Source organism: Sorex fumeus, unplaced genomic scaffold (assembly GCF_029834395.1).
Source record: "Sorex fumeus unplaced genomic scaffold, SorFum_2.1 ptg000029l, whole genome shotgun sequence".
NCBI classification, from domain to species: domain Eukaryota; kingdom Metazoa; phylum Chordata; class Mammalia; order Eulipotyphla; family Soricidae; genus Sorex; species Sorex fumeus.
The window spans coordinates 17256095-17277963 of NW_026606086.1; the positions used below are offsets into that span (position 1 = coordinate 17256095).

The following is a 21869-nucleotide window of genomic DNA, read 5'->3' on the forward strand; positions in this document are numbered from 1 at the left end:
ATCGAGCTTCCACATGACCCAGTGACACCACTGCTGGGATACACCCCCAAAAGCACACGCGGAAACGCCACCTGCACTCCTGCATTCACTGAGCACTACCACGGTAGCCGGAATCTGGAAACATCCTGAGTGCCCGAGAACAGACGACTGAATAAAGAAGCTCTGGTACATCGACACAGCGGAATACTACGTACTTTTAGGAAAAATGAAGTCCTGAAATTTGCCAATAAATGGGTGGACATGGAGAGCATCACGCTGAGTGCACTGAGTCAGAGAGAGAGGGACAGACGTGGAAAGACTGCACTCATTTGCGGGACGTAAAAAAATAGCAGGTGAGTGACATCCAAGACAGAGACAAGGGCCAGGAGGATGGTCCAGCGTGGAAGGCCTGCCCCAAGGAGCGGGGTGCAGTCAGGACAGAGAAGAGGCCGTTGGAAAGGGTCACTCTGGACAAGAACCCAGTGTTGAAAGGGGGGCCAATGGCTGATACCCTTCAGCAACAGTACTGCAAACATGGAGCCGAAAGGGAGAGTGTGTGTGTGTGTGTGTGTGTGTGAGAGAGAGAGAGAGAGAGAGATGGAGAGAGGGAGAGAAGGAGAGAAGAGGGAGAGAGGGGAAGCGGGAGAGAGGAAGAAAGATGAAGAGAGGGAGATTGGGGAGAGAGGGAGAGAGGGAGATGAAGAGAGGGAGAGAGAGAGGGGAAGAGGAAGAGAGGGAAGAGGGAGAGGGGGGAGAAAGAGGGAGAGAGGGAGGGAGAGAAGCAAAGTGTAAGCCACAGAGGCAGGCTGGGGGTGGGGCAGAAGGGATACTGGGGACGCTGGTGATGGGAAACAAGCACTGGTGAAGGGACACATTGTGTCACCGAAACTCATTCACAAACAACTTTGGAGTTGTGTGTCTCACCATGATGCAATAAAAAAAAAATCAAAATATTTTAACAAAGAACAGCAGAGATCACGCCCCAGGCAGCCCCCTCTCCAGAGGGGGTCCAGGTCACGGGCTCCCCCAGACCAGCCCCCTGCCAGCTCCGGGAAGGGACGCAGGGACACCTCCTACCCCGGACAGGGCCATCATCCTTTCCGTCCAAAGCTGCAGAAGTCCTTTCCAGAAGTATCTAGGAAGACCCAGCAGAGGGGCAGCAGAGGAACCGACGGGGCGGGGATGCGGGAGTGAGGGGCTGTCCCCAAGTGGCCACCTGCACTGGGCCATTCAACCAGGGGCCAGGCGCGGGTCAGGTGACAGACATGGATCTGTCTCCAGGCAACGCGGAGGGACCGCACCCTGCCCCCGACTGTGGCAGCTGCCTGATGGCCGAGCAGGGCGGGCGCCCGGTGGACCCCGTGCAGCTGCCTGGGCAGGCTCTGCGGAGACCCCAGGAACCCTGGGCACCACGTCCATAGCCCCGGAAGCTGGCCAGAGGCAGGGCTGTGGGCAGTGTGAGGCCCCAGGCACTGACCTGACCACCCCAAGGCCTCAGCCTCTCCAGAGAGGATGGGGATGTGCAGGGAGCCAGCCAGGAACACAGCTTCCCCCGAAGCTCCCCCCCGCCCCCCCGCCCCAGGAGGACCCCGGCCAGGCCAGGCAGGTCCCGATGCACCCCACAGAGCTGGAGCAGCCGCCCAGGGCCAGGAAATGGGACTCGGATGGGAGGGTCCTCAAGAGCCCCCAAAAAGCAGGACGAAGAAGGGAGAGCCATCGGGGACAGGCTGGGGAGGACGCGGTCACGGTGTTGTGGAGGGTCAGAGTCCAGAGCCGGCATCTCAGGGGGGCCAGAGGGGTGCAGACCTGGGGTCCAGGTCATGGGGTCCACCAAGAGCCTGTGAGTGACGCCGGCCGCCCTCAGGGGCTGACCCCCTGGTGGACGAGGAGACCACCCCAGGCCCAGCCAGGGAGTGCTGGACGAACAACAGCCGGTGTTTCGGCCCGGCCAGCCCACAGCAGATGCAGGGAGCACGCGCTCACGGCAGCTCCCAACCCCACCGCCCCGGAACTGCACCCCGTCTCCTGGGCTAGGGGAGCGGGGCTGACCCGTCCTTCCCCACGCACCCGTCCTTCCCATGCTGGCCAGGCCGAGTGGTGCTACAGGATGGGCAGTAAAAGAACACGGCATGGTGAGCACTGAGTCCTGGCGGTGTCCCGAGCTGAGGCACCTGCATGGGGGTCCGGGAACGGCCTTTCCGAGCATAGCCTGGGGGGGGGGGGCGGGTCTGGGGCCAACATGCAGTGGCCGAGGGCCAGAGGTAAGCGGGTGCCCGGTGGTCCTGGCACTCGACCCGTATGTGGGGGCCCTGGTCTGAATCCCCAGAACCCACATGGTCCCCTGCAGGCTCCTGAGCACAAGGCCATCAGGGACAGATTGGGAGGGACGCAGGCATGGTGTTGTGGGGGTCGGTGTCCCAGAGCTGGTGTCCCAGAGGGGTGGGAGGGGTGTGGAGCTGAGCACTGAGCACCCTAGGTGAGCCAGGAAAGAAACCAGAAGCAGACACGGGTGTGACTGGCAAAGTGTGCAGCCTGCAGGGCTCAGGTTTGGGAGTGGGCTTTTCTTTTTGCATGGGGCACCCGCCAGTGCTCAGGCTCCTGGAAGGCTCCAGTGTGGTGCCAGGATGGAGCCCAGGGCAGCCGCATGCACGGAGAACACGCAGGACCAAACTTGGGCACACGCCAGGCGCAGCTGTGCTGGTGACACGGGGCAATGAGGTCATCCGGGCCAGAGTGGCAGCCCCCGCAGCTGGCTGGGAGGCCACGCCTCCAGCCACAGCACTGCACCCCCCTGCAGAGCCGGTGCCCAGAGAGGGGGCGACCTAGGCGCTGCTCTCCTTGGACACTCGTGTCCAGGCTGGAGGCATCGCTGACCAGCGGGAGCTCACAGGAGAAGCAACGGGAACACAGGCGCCCGCGCCCACCGTCATTCCTGCCGGCTCCGGATGGTTGGGGGCGCCCTGCCCACGCGCCCACCTTGCGCACCAACGTGCAGCTCGGGCTCCTGGGAGGGAAGGGGGGGCGCTTGGGTCAGGGTGAGGCTGTGCCCCGGCCTCCCCCAGAGCAGGCCACCGTCGCTACGTTCTGGGGTGACTTCCCGCCCCTTGGCTATGCCCCCGGCTGCCACCTGAGCACCCGCTGCTGGGGCGGCACCTTCTCCAGATGCTACTCGCACCTCCCCTCTCCACTGGGCTGGGCACCCCCCCACGCGCGCGCGCACACGCACGCGCACCCGGGCAAAACCTCTGCTCTGGCCAGTGCCCTGTCCACTAGTCCCCACACTGATGTTCCCCGTGAAGAATTTCCGGAAGAGACCCGACTCCAGACTTTCTCCCTGAGGCCGGGGGGCAGGCCTGGGGGGAGAGCTGCTCCGAGGGCGCCGACCCTTCGGGCGCGGGCACCAGGGAGGCCGGGGGCAGAGCCCGGGACCCCGAGCGGGCCTGGATCCTATTTCTGCCAGCGCCAAGCGCCGTGTGGGAACAGGAGGATTCGGAGCGGCTGCTGGCGGGCTCCGAGTTATTCTCGGCAGCCTTAATTTGCTTTCCTTCTTCTTTGCTCTCCTTTTTTCTAAGTGAGGAGCAAGGGGGCTGGAGCGGGGCCTAGAGCAGTTGCTAAGCGGCCAGACTAGCACCCGCAGGACCGGGGAACCCAGCGCGCAGATCGGACAGGCCCGGGGCTGGGGGCGCCGCGACCCTCCGGGGCTCGCACGCGCGTCCCGACGGCCCCGGCCGGACAAAGACCCGAGCTCCGTTCCGAGGCCGGCGCGCCCGCGTGGAGGGACCCGGCCGGGCCGCGGCGCCCCCAGCCCCGGGCCGAGCCCCGGAGCGCGTCCGGCGGACCCGGGCCCCGCGCGCCCCTCCCGGCCCGGCCCAGGCCCCGCGCCCCGCCCCGCCCCGCAGCCCCTCGACCCCGTCCCGCGGCCCCGGCCCGACCCGACACCCACCCGGGTCCGCAGCGGGGCCCGATTCGCCCCGGATCCGGATCCGGAGCCGGAGGAGCCGCCGCCGCCGCCGCCACCGCCGCCGCCTCCAGTGAGGCGCGGCGGGGCGGGGACGCGCGACGAGGCCCGGCCCCCGGATCCGGCTCGGCCCGCCCCCCCGCCCCCGAGCTGGCCCGGTCCCCGTCCCCCGCCCCCCGTCCCCTGAGCTGGCCGGGCCAGGGCCCCGCCACGTGCGCGCTCCTCCCGCGGGCGGGGGTCCACCCGCCTGGACCCTCCCGCAGGGCCCGGCCTGGAGACGCCGGGGGGTGTCCAGCTGGGGTCCCCCGAAGCCCCTCCGCACCCCGCCCTGGGGCCCAGGTCGGACGCGCTGGCCTCGGCGACCCGGGCAGCGCCTTAGAGAAACTGAGGCAGGAGAGGGTCGAAGACGAGCTGCGGGACGAGCCAGTCTCAGCGTTGCCAAGGGGACACGCCTCAACCCGCTTCCCCAGCAGAAGCGCACAAAGGCACCCCGCCCCGCGACCCCATCCCAGTGTGCCCCCGCCCCCCGCAGCCCGCGCCCCCGTCCTTGTGCGCCCCCGCCCCCCGTCCCTCGCATCTCGCGCCTCCCACCCCGCGCGCCCCCAGCACCCCGCATCCCGTGCCCCTAACCCCGCGCGCCCCGCGCCCCGCACCCCGGTCCCTGTACGGCCCCGCCCCCCGTAGGCCCCCGCCTCCGGTATCCCGCGGCCCCCCCGCGCGCCCCCGCCCGCGTTGCGCCCCGCCCCCGCGCGCCCCCGGCCCGTTGAGCCCCCGCCCCGTTGCGCCCCGCCCCCGGATGTTGACGGCGTCGCCTGGTGACGACTATGGCAGAACCGGGCGGCCAGCGGGTCGGGTGAGCGGTGCCCGCGCCGAGGGTCCTTCCCCCCCACGCCTCCTGCGGCCTCTGCGGGCCCGGCCGCCCCGCACCGTCCCGCACCCCGCGCCCCGCCGCTCCCCACCCGTCCCTTTGTCCTCCGCGTCCCTCCCGCCTCCTTCCCAGCTCGCTGGGGGCGCTCGGCTCCAGCGACACCAGCTGGCCAGCCGTGACCATGGCAACCGCAACGCTCCCACACCCCGCACCCCCGCCTCCGCGGCCGACCCAGAGGGTCGCGGGGTGGGGCTTCTGGGGCGGGGCCTGCGGCTCCTGGGGGCGGGTCAGCTGCGTCGGGGCGGGGCCTCCATGGGCGGGGCCTGCTGCTCCTGAGGGCGGGGCCTCCGCCAAGTCCGTCCTTCCTGGGATAGGGCCTGTAGGTCAGTGTGGAGACTGAGGCCCCTCAGCTGGGCAGTCCCCTGGTTCCAGGTCCCAGCGCGGTGCTGAGAATGTGCAGAGTGGGGTGCGGTGGGCCTGTCTTTTCGGGGTGTTTGGAGGCATTGGCAAACCTCACAGTTGTCCTGGTGAGGAGTCCAGGGCCCTCAGCCCCAGTCACTGTGAGGGCCAGTCACTCCTGCAGGGACTCCAGGAGTCTCCTCTCCTGGGCACCCCAAGGCGGGAGGGAGGCTGGTGCTTGGAGGAGGGAGCTGGGCCGCGGGTCCAGGTGGCAGGTGACCGGGCAGGGAAGAGCTGCAGGAAGCTAGGACAGGCTTCATCCTGCAGGGAACCCCCAGAGGACACTAATCCCCCAGAAGACGCAGCCTCCCCCTCAGATGGAGCAGGGGGCCAGGAGGATGGAAGCTTGCCGGTGAGACTCCGGAGGGGACCTGGGCTCTTTCTGGGCTCTGTTGGGGACAGCATTGGGCCCAACCTCATGTAGTGTTTGCCGTCCACGGCATGGAGGCCACTGAGACCACAGGCCACCCCATTCCCGTTCTGAGGTTCCCCTACTCATTTCGTGCTGGTCTGCAGCTCTACAGAAAGTCGAACCCCAAACCCTGCGGGGACTTCCCCCAAGGTCACCCCAGGGTCCAGGCCCACCCTGTTCCCTTCTGACCTTCCCCTGGACACCTGGTCGCAGGTGTCACCCTCCAAGGAGGTCGGCGAGCAGGGAGAGGAAAGTGAGGAGGACATGGGCAGCCTTGGAGCCTCGGAGTCGGAGGAGGGGCAGGAGGACTGGGAGGTCCAGGAATCCAAGACCAGTTCAGAGACCAGCTCCCCGGAGGAGCTGCCCAGCCCAGGGACAGAGCAGACTTCAGGGAACAGGACCGAGGAGGAGTCCTCAGAGGGGCTCGTGCCCCTGGACGACCGCACGGAGGTGCATCACGAGGCGGAACCGCGGCCGAGGGTGTCAGCAGAGGTCTCCCTGACCAGCATCACGGTGAGGAGCCCTGCGGGTGCCCTGGGGGCAGAGTGGCACGAGGGTCACTTCCTGGGTACCCACCTCCAACCTCCGGCCCCCTCTCTGCCGTGTCCTAGAGAGTGACACGGAGCATCACACATGCTCAGCAGGCGCCCCCGAGAATGTGGTTCAATGACCTCAGTCACACGCAAACAGCTTCCCCGGGGCAGTGCTGGGGCCCGCGACCCCTGGATTACCCACACATTCCCACAGACACCCCAGAGAAACAGACACAGGGCCCATAGAGACAGACCCCCCCCCCACAGACCCCTCACAGACCTCCATACACAGACACACACAGACCCACACACACACACAGACCCACACACAGAGATCTTCATACACAGATGCCCCATAGACCCTCATACACAGACCCCTACACACAGACACACAAAAGAACTCCCCCACAAAAGGACTCCCCCACAAGTCCCCCCACAGACCCACAGGCACATACACAGAACCACGCACACACACACACAACCCCGCCACAGACCCCCTCACCCCCACACACACACCCAGAGGAGGACAGGTGTCCGGGCCCCATGTCCACCCCTGTCCCGTGGTCTTTGCAGCAGTGCTAGGGTCCCCCCACCCGAGTCTCAGGGTCTCTGTCCCAGAGGCAGCACATGGGGCCTCGCCTGGGGGAGATGTGGATGAGTGGTGGGGCCCCTCGCGGCTGCCTGGCCTGGGAACCTGGTGATCTGCAGGAGCCGTCGCAGGAGCCTGCGTGGGGGCGGCACCACCTGCAGCTCAGCCAGGACAGCCTGCCCGCCTCGTCCAGCACGGACACCTCCCTGCAGGAGCCAGGTCTGCCCCTGACCCACGGACGGGTCCTGAGAGTTGCTCCGGCACCCCAGAGAGCCCGACCCCATCCCACGGGCCACCCCACCTCAAGCACCCCTTCCCGAGAGGAAGCCGACCCTCCCGCGTTCGTGTGTCCCCAGAGGAGAGGCCGCAGCCCATGTTCCTGCACCAGCTGCAGCACCTGAGCTCGGTGGAGGAGGCCCAGGAGCAGAGGGCCGGGTCAGAGGGCAGCGAGGAATCGGAGGGAGAGTCCCCGCTGGTGGTCCTGGCTCCAGACCATGTGAGCGACCCCCCCACCTTTCTGGGCCCCAGGTCCCCCTCCAGGGGGCGAGGGGGTGTCACTGAGCCCAGCCCTGGCCAGCCGACACCCATCGGCCCTGAGCTCCGACATCCCGGGCTTCTCGGCACTGCCAGCAGGAAGTTCATCCCCCACCCCACCCCCACAGCAAACGTCCAGGAAATCTTGTCTGACACACCAGGGGGCTGGGCACAGTGCCCAGGGTGGCAGGCACCCAGGGCTCTCACAAGGAAAGGGGCCTGTGGGAGCTGGGCTGGCCTCCCTGGGCGCAGGTGACAGGCCCGCCCCAGGTTGTCCGCCCTTTCACCAAAATGCACCCCCAGGGCTTCTGTGCCTGGACTGAGACCCGGCGGCTCTTAGGAGTAGCCTTTGGATTGAGTCCTGGGTAGAAGCAGGGCACGAGACTGGGGCCACCGTACAGCTGAGACACTTGCCTTGCCCATGGCCGAGCCGGGTCCTATCCCTGGCACCGCCAGGAGTGATCCTTGAGCACAGATCCAGGAGTCAGCCCTGAGCACTGCCAAATGTGGCCCCAAATTAATACAAAATAGAAGGTAGAGGAGGCTGTCCTGTCCCAGGAGTCACCTGCGCATTCCCTGCTCCCAGCCGCTGATGGTGAGGTTCCAGGCCGCCCTGAAGCGCCACCTCACCAGCCAGATAGAGGCGCTGCAGCTGGAGCTCCGGGAGCTGGTGAGCAGGGCCGCCCCGAGCCCCCGGGACCACCGTAGGGGCCCGCCTTATGCGCGTCTCTGGCCCCCAGAACGTGGCCACCAAGCAGAGCAAAGCGCAGCGGCAGGAGCTGGGGGTGCAGCTGTACGGGGCGCAGCAGAGCCTGGCGGGGCTGCAGGCGCAGCTGGAGAAGAGCCACGAGCAGCACGCGCGGGCAGCCACCGAGCGGCGGCACCGGGAGGACGAGCTGCAGGCCGTACGCCAGCACTACGCCAAGGCGAGCCAGGAGGCCGAGCAGGAGCGCAGGAAGCGTAAGGCCCCTTCCCGTGGCCCGCGCCCACACTTCATTCACGCTGCAGTTTCCTGGGTCACTGTCCGAGCACCCACCAAAGGCTCTCTCCACACATGGACCCTCTCTCACCCTCGCTGTGGCGCCCCACGCAGCCCATGGGGGGTCAGAGCACTCAAAGCCGCACAAGAATATCCCAGAAAGGAGCTGGAGTGATAGCACAGCAGGTAGAGCGTTTGCCTTGCACACGGCCAAACCGGGTTCAATTCCCAGCATCCCATAGGGTCCCCTGAGCACCGCCAGGGGTGATTCCTGAGTGCAGAGCCAGGAGTAACCCCTGTGCATCGCTGGGTGTGACTCCCCCCCAAAAAAAATCCCAGAAAGTTTTGCAGAGGGAGAAAAACGAAAGCAGAGTGTCTCTGTGGCTTCAAACCACAGTATCAGGAGAAGGGCAGGAAAAGGCATCACCAGCACTAAGGGTCTCTGGGGGGGATTGTGGGGGGAGGGTGTAATGGGCATGGGGGGGCGCTTCTCATATGGTGCAGGTTGCATGCCCCGTGTGACCCTATGCCCCCTGTGGCCCCTGTCCCCCGTGTGACCCTGTGCCTGTGTGCCTCTTTGCCCCGTGTGACCCCATGGCCCCTGTGCCCTCGTGTGACCCTGTGCCCCATGTGACCCTGTGCCCCATGTGACCCTGTGCCCCGTGTGACCCTGTGCCCCGTGTGACCCTGTGCCCCGTGTGACCCTGTACCCCCGTGTGACCGTGCCCCCGTGTGATCCTGTACCCCCGTGTGACCCTGTGCCCGTGCCCGCAGTGGCGGGGCTGCAGGCAGAGCTGGAGAAGCTACTGCTGCATGTGTTCTATACGCGGAACGTGGAGGAGGATGTGTGTGACGACATCCGCGTGATGCGGCAGGTGGTGAAGAAGGCGGAGGGGGAGCGGCTGCGCGCCGAGAAGGAGAAGCAGCTTCAGGTGCCCGCCTGCCCCTGCCCAGGCCCTGCCCCATGGTCAAGCCCTGCCCACCGCGCCCCAAGCCCCGCCCCACGGTCAGGCCCTGCCCTGCCTAGGCCCCGCCCCACAGTCAGGCCTGCCCCTGCCTAGGCCCCGCCCTGTGCCCAGGCCCCTCCCCACACCCCGCCCCCACAGTCAGGCCTGCCCCTGCCTAGGCCCCGCCCCCACGCCCAGGCCTGCCCCTGCCTAGGCCCCGCCCCATTCCCAGGCCCCTCCCCTCCCCTGGCCTCACGCCCAGGCCACGCCCCACCCAAGGCCTGTGCGCAGTCCCAGGACTCTGAGATGGCCTCTTGTGCGTCTCACAGGACCTGCACGTGGACAGGCTGACCAGGCAGGTCAGTGACCTTGAGGAGCAGATCGCCCTGCTGGATGCCCAACGCAGTGCCCAGGCTGAGGACACTCGCACCCTCAGGAAAGCGGTCAGCGAGGTGAGAGCCGTGCCCTGGGCAATATCTGAGCATCCTGGGTCACCCGGACAAGACAGCCCAGCCACCCAGAATGGCAATACCAGGGGTCTCGGGGAGGGCCACCATCCCTCTGCTGCCCACCCTCTGTCGTGCGGGACTAACCCCCAAACCACAGTGACCGGCTGTAAGCTCAAGGCAGGTGTGACCCAGGTTGAAGCCCATGGCCTGGACACACAACAGTCACTCGTGTGTGCCTGGGACAGCTGCCGACCCCAGCCCAGAGCACACTCACTCTGGAACGTCCCTGCCAGGGCCCTAGCTGGACATGGCTACTGTGATCTGGGAAGACGAAGTGCTGTTAGTTTCTCAGAGGCAGCCATGCAGGAAGGGAAGGCCGGCGTGTGGGACATGAACCCCTGCCTGAGTGTCTGGGGACACGGGTTTGGCAAGGCAGCCAGACAGGCCCGGCTGTGCTGCCCGGTCAGTGGCCTCATGATCCTGGTCGCCCGGTGCCACGAGGGCTGAGACAGCCCTGCGGGGGGGGGGGGTGTCCGAGAGAGGCTGTGGCCGTGCTGGGGGGCACCCATGGCACCCCACTTGCTGCCTGCAGGCCTGCCTGGAGATAGACGCCATCCTGCTGGAGAAGCAGCGCATCCTGAAGCAGTGGGGCAGCAGCCTGCTGAGCATGCGTGGCCGGGACGAGGCCCACCATGTGGCCCAGGAGGCGCTCAGGTATGGCCTCCTGCAAGCAGACCTCTGCCATTGTTAGTCCTTCTGAACTGCTTGCCACAGGAGCCCTGGGGCCGAGTCCATGCGGAGAGGACACTCATCCAGCAGAGGGTGCCTTGGGTCTGCTGTCCGGCCGCCTTGCAGTGCTGCGTCCACACACATGCACCTTCATCCCCGAGCCCTCGGTCCCTCTCTGCTGGCCAGCGGGACCCCCTTGTGCAGCTTGGGTTCCAGTGGGAGGTGGGGGGCTCCTGGACACCGCACCGCTGCCACCCACCCTGTGGCCGGTGACCAGGGTCCCTTGGCACAGGCCAGCTAGGCCGGCTGCAGGGCCCTGGCTGCCCCGGCCTGGGCTGGACTGTCTCAGTGCTGGGAGGGCAGGAGAGAGGTATATCCACAGACTTTGAAGAACAGGCATGTCTGGATGTGCCCATGGTGCCCGCAGGCTCATGTATCCCCACAGTGACATGGCAGCCAGGCCACAGGCCATGGCCCCTCCCAGTGGGCACCCTGTCCTTGCCAACATGGGGCACAGTTCACTGCCCTGGGCACAGGGCCACACATGGATCCCCAGCGCCCTGGAGTTTGATGCCATGTGGTAGCTTGTCCCCAAGCCCCCTACGGCCTGCCCACGGCTGTGACTGTTACCCTGGCATAGTCCTCAGCCCTGGTGCCCTGGTCAGCTGGTTGATGCCAGGTGCCTTGAGCACTGGACCAGGCAAGCTGGCAAGGCACCTGTGTTTCCGCACATGTCCCCCAAAAGCACACGGCACAGGGATAAATTCAGGGGTTCAGCTGGGGGGGCCCAGCATCCTGCCCTGGGAGGGCTGCTCCCACGCCAGTGCTCAGGGGACCATACGGGGCTGGGTGGAAAGTGGGGCCTCCTGCATGCAGGCCCCAGAAGGCAGGGACTGCCGTCCCAGCACTGCACACACAGAAGCACCAACCCAGCCTTCCCGTCTCCGGGCTGGGCACCCTGCAGCTTCCCTACACCCGCGGGTGGTGCCTGGAGCGGGTGGGGGCTCCCCGGGTGCCCTCTGCCCCCCTCAGGACTGTGCCCTCCTGTGCTGGCTCTAGAGCTGCGTTTGGTTTGGGGGCCACAGCCCGTGACACTCAGGACTTACTCCTAGCTGTCAGCTGTGCCAGGCAAGTCCCTCCCCGCTATCCTGTGGTTCGGGCCCACCTGGAAATTCCTAATAGACTCCATCACCCAGATCTGGGCCGGCACTGGCCACAGTCCCCTCATGCCTCCCCGGGCTAAGGTTCCCATGCAGAGAGACCCTCGTGCACATCTCCCTGCCAACTTTGTTCCATTCTGTATTGGGGATACACCCGGTGGTGCTTGGGCTACTCCCGGGGCAGTGCTCCGGGTGAATCACTGCTGGGGATGCTGTGGGGGGGGGGTGGTCAGTGGTGCCACCTTCCAGCCCCTCTTTGCTTTTTCTACCCCCGCCTGGCCCCAAGCCCCGGGGCTGTGTCCTCACACACAGGAAGTGCCCCTTTCCAGATGAGGTCAGCGGAGCAGCCAGGAGGCAGACGCCTCACGCAGGCTTCTCTGACCCGACACCCCTGCCCGGAAGTGACAAGAAAGACAGGGGCGCCAGGCAGGCGGCCAGGGTGGGGGATATGGGAGATGAGCATGTGGGGGCAGGTGTGGGCGCCTGAGACCCGGCTCATGGCCAAGAGGCCCCAAGCGCTGCCCAGCCGGCCCCTCGAAGTGAGAGTGTGTTCTCAGGGGAAGGCAGTAGCCCAGGGACAGCATCTCGAGTACCCGCGCTTCATGTCCAATGCAGAGGGGCACCGTCCGGCAAACTGGCCCCTCCCGGGCTCTGGCTCACACAGGCCCCGAGTCCTTCCCCGGGGTGTGACCTCAGCTGTGCCCTCCCCGAGCCTCGGTGTACCCTCAGGGAGCTGCAGCACCAGATCCGCTCCCTGGACGGCGAGCTGGAGGGCTTCAAGAAGTCCATCGTGCGGGAGGAGGTGAAGAATGAGAAGCTGGCGAGCGTCCTGAATCGCGCAGAGACCGAGGCGGGCGTGCTGAGGAAGTTGACGGCACAGTGCCTGGGCAAGCACGAGGCCCTGCAGAACGACTTCAGCACCTACCGCCTCACGCTGCAGGACACAGACGAGGCTCTGCGCAGGGCCCAGGCGGTACAGCTGCCCTCGAAAGCACATGGGGCCCAGGCGATTCGGTCCGCTTCTCGGGGGTGCACAGGTGGGCGCGCACACAGCCACCCTGACCGTTCCTCCTCCCCAGGAGCACGCGGCCACCGTGGAGAAGCGGCAGGAGGTGCAGAGGGATATCCAGGCTCTGCTGGACCTGCGGAAGCAGATGGAGATGGATATGGTGGACACGCTGCGGGAGCAGGTCACCTCCAACAAGATGACTAAAGCCTTCCACCAGCTCATCCTGAAGTTGGGAAAGCAGAAGACCAGCCTGGTACGCGCCTTCCCCTCCCCCGGGGCGGTGGGCAGCTCGGGTATGCGCACTCACCCCTCTCGGCTGGAGAAAGCTCGGAGAGACGGACAAACGGCTCATCGGTCACCTCCAGAGAAGCCTGTCGGACACCCGCACGATCCCCCTGGAAAGTTTGTAAATGTGCACTGATGCCTTGCAGGCCGACGCGTCTTGTCAGCAACAGCACACAGGCGCATACATATATACACACGCACACGTATACATTGCACGCTCACATATGCACACATGTACACAGGCATACATGTACATATATGTAGTACACACTTGCAATCACGTATACATATGTACATTCAACAAGTCACACGCACATGTGCATATACATGCATGCACATACTGACACGCATGTACACTGCTCACCTTACACGTGCACACGTGTACATGCATGTGTGTATCACACACACTGGGCCGCATCCTGACACAGCAGCCGCTTCCCTTTGCTCTGGCCCTGGCTTGAACACCTCAGGCTCTTCAGGCTGTGGAGAGTGACGGTTCCAGCTGGGCACTCACCACCTGTCCCCGGTCGCTCTGGGCGGTGTGGAGGGGGACACTGTCCTCGCACCTGACCTTCCAGCGGGGAGTGAGAGGAGGTGGCCGGTGTGCGGTGGGCAGGAAGGTGTTCTCACAGCGCCCAGCCCCGGGGCCAGCACAGGTTATGCATGTGCTCCCACCTCTGTCCAGTAGAGGGCAGTGGAGGCCCCCAGGTCAGTGACTGCACAGACAACCCCCACCCACCCCTTGCCCTCCCCAAAGGCCCTAGTTGGTCTGGTGGTGTGGGTGGACGGAGGGACCTTCCGAAGCTGGGGTCCCAGGAGCACCTGGGGGGTCTACAATGACCCCAGGGGAGTACCAAGAGAACTGGAAGCCAGGCAGGGTCCCCACGAGTGGGGGGGCAGGAGTCCTCTGGAGCCCCCAGATCTCACAGGATCATGGGGCCTGCTGGCTGGAAGTGTCCAGCTCTCTGCCCCCACGCCGCCCACACACCATGTTATCTATTCAGTAACAGTCTGGACCAGAGAGAAGGCAAAGGCACTTGCCTTGCATCCTGCCGCCCCCAGTTCACCCCCTGCACAGAGGGTTTCCTGCTGAGCACTGAGCCAGGAGCCTGGGGACAGGCCAGGAGCGTGGGCTGCCCGGGGCCGCACGGCTCAGCCTGGCCCGCCACTCTGCCAGGTGACACACTTCTCCAAGATCGAAGGCGACATCGCCCAGGCCACAGTGGACATCACCGACACCAGCTGCCGGCAGGAGGCGCACGAGAAGACGCTGGCTGAGCTGGACAAGGAGGTGAAGCGGGTGAACGACTTCATCATCAACAGCCAGAACGAGATCTCGCGGCGCACCACCCTCATCGAGCGGAAGCAGAGCACCATCAACCATTTCAACAAGCAGTTGGAGAGGATGGTGTCGGAGCTGGGGGTGAGCCAGGGCGGCGCGGGGTGAGCGTGGGGAGGGGACGGGGCCATGTGGGGGTGGGGGAGCATGGGGGCGGGGGAGCACGCGGGGTGCTGGCACGGGTGCAGGGGTGAACAGGGTCGGGGGCACAGGTGGGCACAGACAGGGGTTGGGGGCACATAGGCGGGTACAGGCAGGTCAGGGGGACACGGGCAGGAGCAGTCAGGGGTTGGGGCACAGACGGGGTCCACAGCCAGGCAGCTCAGGAGTATGGGTGTTAGAGTGGCCTGCACTCCCCTCCCCCACGGGGTCTGGGGTCCGTGGGGCCCAGCACCTTGTTCTGGGGTGGCGGATGTGCAGACTGGTCGCTCAGAGCTGACTACGGGCATGTCTAAGGCAGCAGCTCGCACGGGGCAGGGGCCAGCAGGCTACTCCGGCAGGCCAGGTTCCCCCTGCAGCCACGGCCCGACTAGGAGGCGGGGGTGCCCAGAACTTCTGGCCACCCTGGATGTCTTCTAAGGGCGCACAGAGCCCACCTGGGACCTCCAAAAGCCCTTTGGGTTCAGGCAGTGGTGACAGCGGGGGAGATGCCCATCCCAGGACTGAGCCCCGTGATGACTGGGAGACCCCCCCTCCCCCGTCGCTGCAGGGGGAAGAGGTGGGGCCGCTGGAGAGGGAGATGAAGCGGCTGAGCAAACTGATCGAGGAGCACAGTGCCAGCCTGACACAGGCACAGGTCAACTGGCTCCGGCTACAGCAGGACATGGTGGCAGCCACACACGAGCGCGAGGACCACCTGGCCTCGGTGACCACCTCCCGGAAGGAGCTGCGCATCCTGGAGCAGAAGAAGCTGCGAATCGAGAGTGAGACGCTGGCACTGCCCCGAAATCCACAAAACCCCACTCGGGGAAGGACAGCGAGGCACTGGCCTTGCACGCTAATAAACCCAGTTTGATCCCCATCACTCCATCGGGGCCCCCAAGCCCTGCCAGGAGAGACCCCTGAACACAGAGCCAGCAGTGATCCCTGAGCATGCTTGGCGTGGCCCCTCACTTTGCCCTGGGCCGGGCCTAAATCTTGGAGCCCTCGCTATGCCAGTGCAGCGTGCAGAGTGGGCACCCTTCCTGGGCTGCTACTGCCCCCCACCCTGCCTCCTGTGCTGGCAGCCTGGGAGCCACATGGGCTTGGACACGCGGTGACACGTGCTGCTTCCCAGCGGTTGTGTCTTTTGGGGGCTTCGGGGAAGCTTCTGCCCAGCGCCTGTCCCGGGAGCTCAGGAGGAAGTAGACGCCCCTCTGGGGGACTCAGCTGACCATGAGCTTCCCGCCCCTGCCTGCCAGGGTCCGTCCTGCACAGGGGCCCGGCTGGGGAAACACACCTCAGGAATGCCCCTTCCCTGTGTCGGACAGGGTCAGCGGGGTGGGGATCTGCGCTTCTCTGGGATAGTGGCCAGCGGCTGTGTGGTTACTCCCGCCGGCAGGCAAGATCAACGCCGAGAAGCTGGAGAAGAAGCAGATCGAGCGACACATGCGGGGCCTGGACCACGACCTCACGAAGCTCAATGTGCTCATAGGCCAGAACCGCAGCAACACGGAGCAGCTGCAGCAGGACGCCATGGTGACCCACAAAGAGTTCCTGTGCATGCTCAAGGTGGGCACTGCTGCCCCACTGGCCCGGCCCCCATTGGGCCCACCCTATGTTTGCCCCATCCCCATTGGACTCGCCTCATGTTGGCCCCTCCCCGCACTGGCCCCTCCCCACGCTGACTCCATTCGATTGGCCCCGCCTCATGTTGGCCCCGCCTCATGTTGGCCCCACCCACACTGGGCCCACCCCACATTGACTACATCCCCATTGGGCCCACCTCATGTTGGCCCCTCCCCACGCTGGCTCAATCCTCATTGGCCACGCCCCACGATGGCCCCGCCCCACAATGGCTCCATTCCCATTGGCCCCGCCCCACGATGGCCCCGCCCCACGCTTGGCTTCTCCCCACACTGGCCGCTTGCGACCCTGCAGGAGGCGGAGAGGGAGACCATCGAGCTGCAGGACAAGCTGAACCAGCTCAGCGAGGAGAAGACCATCTTGATGAACAACCTGGTCGAGGCCGAGTGAGTCCCAGAACCGGGGCAACCAAGAGCCCCCCAGCCCCCTGGCCCTTCACCCCTGCAGAATCCAGAAAAAGTTACAGGCTTTGCAGGGTCCTGGACAGGCCATGTCTCGCTGGACCCAGAACATGTTGCTCCTTTCACATAAACTTTGAATAAATCACTTTTCGGGGGGGGGCACCCCCAACTGTGCTTGCGGACCCAGAAGCCACGCCAGGCAGGCCTGGCTGCTTGAAGCTTGAGGCCACCAGAGTGCCCAGGGTGCTGAGTGTCCCGCGCGGTGCCAGAAAGTGACTGACCGTACCCTTGTCATGTCCCAACCCTGCCCCATTTTTATTTTTTTCTTTTTTGTTTTTTTCGGTGCTGGGTATTGCATATGCCAGGCCCTGGCTCTTCTTCAGCCTCACCAACGAGTCCCTTGTACTATTTCCCCAAGTGGGGACCCCTGGAATGGGGTGGCAGTAGGACCTGTGGGTGCCATAGCGTTGCCCTCTATTGATTAAAGAAAGTACTTTGGAGCCGGAGCTGTAGTACAGCGGGTCCAGTGTGAGCCTTGTGTCCCGGCATCCCATGTAGTCCCTCGTCCCACCAGGAATGATTCTGAGCGCAGAGCCAGGAGTAAGCTCCGAGCATTGCCAGGTGTGCCTCCCCCACCCAATTTCCAGGGGTCGCAGACTGATATTTTGGTTTTGTGTTGGAGCCACACTGGCGGTGCTCCCAGCTAATTCCTGGCAAGGCTCAGGACACCATATGGGGTGTGGAGCTTGGACCCGGGTGGCCGCGTGCAGGGCCAGCGCCCTAGCTCTGTGCGATGGCTTTGGCCGATTGGCGTTTCTTCCTACGAGGAGGGGAGAGCCCTAGGAAGGTGGGAGCCTCTGCCCTAGCTGGTGGGCTCAGGGAAGCACAGGAGACGCCCCCTCATTTCCCAGCCTCACCCTGGCACCTTCCTCCAGACATCAGATCATGCTCTGGGAGAAAAAAATCCAGCTGGCAAAAGAGATGCGCAACTCCGTGGACTCGGAGACTGGCCAGGCAGAGATCCAGACCATGAGGATGGAGATCCACCGCATGAAGGTGGGTGGGGAGGGGGATTGGGAGGAAGGGCCTGGGAGGGGCGGGGCCTAGAAGTGGATGGGGAGGGCAAGGCTGGGGCGGGGCCTGGAAGTGGGGGGGGAGGGTGGGCCAGGGAGGGGTGAGGAGGACGACGAGGCATAGAGGAAGGGATCTGAGAGTGGGCAGAAAAGGTGGGGCCAGAAGGGGTGGGGCCTCGGAGGGCGGGCATAGGGGCATGGCCTCTATCAGGTATTTCCTAGCTAGAATCTGGTATTTCCTAGCTAGAATCTGGAAAAAACCTGAATGCCCAAGAACAGATGATTGGTTAAAGAAACTTTGGTACATCTATACAATGGAGTACTATGTAGGTGTTAGAAAAGATGAAGTCATGAAATTTACATACAAGTGGTGCTACATGGAAAGTATCATGTTAAGCAAAATGAGTTAGAAAGAGACGGATAGACATAGAAAGATTGCATTCATCTGGGGAACATAAAGTAACAAAATAGGAGACTAACACCCAAGAGTGGCCGAGATTAGTACCAGGAGGTTTGCTCCATGGCTTGGAGGCCAGCCACACATGCTAGGAGAAAAGGGAGCTCAGATAGAGAAGGGAGCACCAAATAAAGGGTGTTGGGAGGATCCTCCCAGGATGGGAGAAGCATGCTGAAAGTAGACTATAGACCAAACATGATTGCCACTCAGTGCCTCTGTTGCAAACCACAACACCCAAAAGGAGAGAGAGAACAAAAAGGAATGCCCTGCCACAGAGGCAAGGTGGGATGGGGGGTGGGGGTGGGAGGGATACTGGGATCCATGGTGGTGGAAAATGGGCACTGGTGTTGGGCCGGATATTTGATCACTGTATAATTGAAATCCAAGCACAAAAATTTGTAAGTCTACAACTGTACCTCATGGTGTTTTACTAATAAAATTTAAAAAAAAAAAGGTGGGGGCAGAAGGGGTGGGGCCTCTGAGAGTGGGTGAGGACTGCGGGACATGGGGGCGTGGCCTCCGGGCTTGGGCGTGTCTCTGGGCGGTATTGGGGCGGTCTGAGAGTGAGCGGGGAGGCCCGGCCTAGGTTCCGGGTCTGGGGTGGGCGTGGCTCAGCAGGGCGTAATTTCAGGCATGAAGGTGGGAGGGGGAGAGGAGGAGGAGGAGGAGGAGGAGGCAGCCGCAGCGGCCTGCTGGGCCTGGAGTAGTAGGGTGGATGATCCAGGGAGACACTCAGATTATACAGACCTGGCCTTGTCCTATGCTGTCCTGTTGCCTAGGGGACACAGTTAACATGCTCCACCCGGTGGCCCCAGTGACCAGGCTCTGGCTTGTGCTGGAGGAGGCAGCCCGCTGGGAAAGACTGCCCAGCGAGGGACTGGTGGCCGTTGTGGGTCCGTTCTTGCCCTTGATCCAGCCCTGGGCTGTCGAGCTCAGAAGTCCCTGAGTGATTTTCCAGTTCCTCTTCCTCAGCAAAATCCTTTGAAATACATTGTCTTTCTTTTCGTGTTGCTGTGTCTGAGCACACCTTGAGGTGCTCAGGGCTGCTTCTGGCTCTGAAGTCTTGGCTCACCCAGGTGGGCTCCGGGGACCATCTGGAGGGTACAAGCATCCCACCCGCCACACTGTCTCTCCTGCCCAGCTTCGTGTCTGTCACCTTGCACTGGCATATGAGGATGGGCTTGTGGGTTTTTGCAGCAGTCCCTCTGGGATCTGGCATGTGCTGTGTTGGTGCCGGGTGGGGGAGGGTGAGCTGACGATTCTTGGTGTACCCCTCCCCCCACAGAACTCCCCTTCTCTTTTTCTTCTGGGGTTTGAGTTTGTGTCAGAGCCTGTCATTTTCAGACTCCCACAGGCTTTGTTGTATCCCAGCAGAGTTTGTCATAATGCTGCCTTAATCTTGTCTGTTACCAACTGCACGTGGTCAGTATGTAGAAATAAAATCCACATTTGCATATTTCTGTGGATTTGCAAGATTTACCAGTTTCTGTCAAGATGTTGGACTGTTTGACAATCCAGTGTGGAGAGAAAGGTTTCTCATTGGCGTAGGGGGTCCCCGCTTCTCCTTGGGAGACCGAACTCGAGCATGTCTGTGCATGAATGTGTGAGTTTCGTGTCTGCATGTGCGCAGATGTGTGTGAGTGCACACACATGGGCCCTGTGTGGGTCGCGAGCACCGTGTGCTGGGGAGAGTGTGAGCTGCCGTCCCTCCCCCCACCCAGTTTCTTTTCTGGCTATATCCTTATTAACAGTCACTTGGATCCGCACTAGTGGCTCAGGGACCTCATCTTCACTCTGTTCTGTTGCCTCTGGGGACTGGCCCTTTGCCCTCTTAGGCATCTCTCCACCTCTTGGCCCAAGGCAGCAGTGTTGAGTGGGCAGGTGCCGGCCAGGTTCGAGGTCCGGCTGCAGCTGCCTTTGGGCGTGGGAAGCAGGTCCTGGCTCTGTCTGAGGCTGGGCACTTGTCCACCCACCCCGGTGCTTCCTTCCGTGGAGGTCACGGGCTGCTGACCAGGGTGCTCGGCCCTGCCCAGTCCTGGGGCTGCTGGCCGGGGTGCCCTGCCCTGCCCGGTCCCGCCTGGTCACGGGCTCTGCTACATCCAACACTGGGCCCGTTTACCATTCTAGAAAGCTTCCTCCTCCCCCTGCCCATCTGTTTTCCCCGAATGTCACCTTTTATGTCCCGAGGATGGGTTTGAGTGGTACCCCCAGCGGGAGCTCCTGAGGCTGTCTGCTCCCTCAGCAGAGCCCCCTATCCTGGACTCCCAGCTCTTATCGGGGCTTCCCTGCCAGCCCCCCAGCTTGGTGTGCGTGTCCTGCCCATATCCAGGTTCGTTATGGGCAGCTGCTGAAGCAGCAGGAGAAGCTGATCCGCAGCATGGAGCAGGCAGTGACGCGCAGGGACTCCATGACCACCAGCGCCCAGGGCCGCTCCAAGGTGGACACGAAACTGCTCACGCGGACGGAGTTCCAGCACAAGCTGTCCGAGCTGCGCCGCAAGATCAGGGAGACCCACAAGGTGGGCGGGCAGCGGGGTCGTGTGGCCTGCCCCCACCATTGGGAGTGCGAGGGCTGGGTAAGAGCCCGCGCTGGGACCCGGCAAGCCTGCTTCCGGGCATGGGGTTCTGGGCACATCCTTGCTAGCGCCTGGTGTGCAGCGTAGGGTGGGTTGGGGCGGGGAGGGGGCAGCTGGGGCCACGCGGCTCCCTTCCCTGGCGCATGCCAGCCGTCCCTCCTGCTGCCAGCTTCCAGCTGCTTCCAGACTTTTTTTTTCCTCAATGGCACTGGGGTCCTGGACGCCAGCCTCCCAGGACGGACCCTCACCTGCTAGGGTCCCCTCTACTGCCCGCCCCGTCCCGTGTCTCTCTCCCACGTGGCACACAGCTGTGTGTGGTCCCCGTGTCCCTGCGGCCAGGGTGCAGAGTGGCTCCCCAGGGCAGGGGCTCCATGCTCTGCAGCCTCTCTGCCCCCTAGGCCTCCGAGGAGAGCTCCCAGACCATCCGGGACCTGGAGGAGACGCAGAAGGGCTTGGGCAGCGCGTTGCTGGAGAAGCAGGTGCAGCTCTCGGAGCTGCAGGCCAGGGTGGACGAGCTGGAGTCGGGCCTGGAGGGGCTCCGGGCCCGCAAGCGGCAGGTGAGATGGCTCCCCCATCCCTGCTCCCCGGGGTTCTACCCCAGACCTCTGCCAGGGAGGGGCTCAGGGGGCTGGGCACAGGCTTTGCACATGGGAGCTGCCTGTCCACCCAGCACCCCCTGGAATGATCCGCAGGGGAAAATACTCGTGGGGGGGGTGGTGTAAGGCCCCAGGAGAGTGAGGAGGGGAGTGACACCCCTGAGCCCAGTGGTCAATAGGAATGGTCAGAGCAGCCACGCTTCCGGGCCTGCTGTGCCAGGCTGGCCACTCCAGGGAGCCCCACTCTGGCCTGCACCCCTCCATGCCCTCTGCAACTGACCGCGTGTCCTGCCCTCCAGAACCTCCTGCAGCTGGTGGCCCTGCAGACGCGCCAGAAGCACCTACAGGCGGTAAAGGACGGCCGCTACGTGCTGCTGGCCCGCTCCGAGGTGGGGCTGAGGGCCGAGCAACAGCGCCTGCACGCGCAGGCCGGCCTCATCAGCACCATCCTGGTCCACGTGACCGATGAGTACCCGCAGTTCCAGGAGGCCCTGCTCAAGGTCGTCCAGGCCATTGCCCACAGAAGGGACGTGCCCTGGCCCTCCTAGAAATCCCAGGGCCAGGGCAGGGGCAGCCGGGGGCCTGGGACTGTCTGGGTCACAGAAAGCCACGTACACTGCGAAGAGGACCCTAAGAAGGAGGAACAGACATCAGCATGTTGGGGCTGCCGGCACCCATGGTCAGACCTGATGCAGCGGGCGCCGTGGGTTTCCACGCCTCCCGTAAGAAGGAAGCCCAGGACTCTTCCTCGGC

The 21869-nt window shown here is 64.3% G+C and overlaps 3 protein-coding genes across 3 annotated transcripts in view; 1 reads left to right on the forward strand and 2 right to left on the reverse strand.

The window, feature by feature from the left end:
• Positions 1–3994, reverse strand: part of TBC1D16 (TBC1 domain family member 16) — a 32282-nt gene extending 28288 nt beyond the window's left edge. The window contains exon 1 of the mRNA XM_056115763.1: positions 3923–3994. The gene's annotated coding sequence lies outside the window, so the exon portion shown is untranslated. The remainder of the gene's footprint in view (positions 1–3922) is intronic.
• Positions 1–21869, reverse strand: part of EIF4A3 (eukaryotic translation initiation factor 4A3) — a 107887-nt gene that overhangs the window by 63000 nt on the left and 23018 nt on the right. The gene's annotated exons all lie outside the window — the stretch shown is intronic.
• On the forward strand, positions 1245–21670 carry CCDC40 (coiled-coil domain containing 40). The gene is made up of 21 exons (XM_056115366.1): positions 1245–1358; positions 3879–4010; positions 4938–5051; positions 5890–6189; positions 6918–7017; positions 7155–7294; positions 7919–8002; positions 8073–8292; positions 9086–9243; positions 9588–9710; positions 10300–10421; positions 12326–12569; positions 12676–12858; positions 14068–14313; positions 14939–15152; positions 15770–15939; positions 16309–16400; positions 17351–17471; positions 20275–20463; positions 20919–21077; positions 21416–21670. The coding sequence occupies exons 1-21, from the start codon at positions 1245–1247 to the stop codon at positions 21662–21664; spliced, it is 3474 nt and encodes a 1157-aa protein (XP_055971341.1). The 3' UTR covers positions 21665–21670.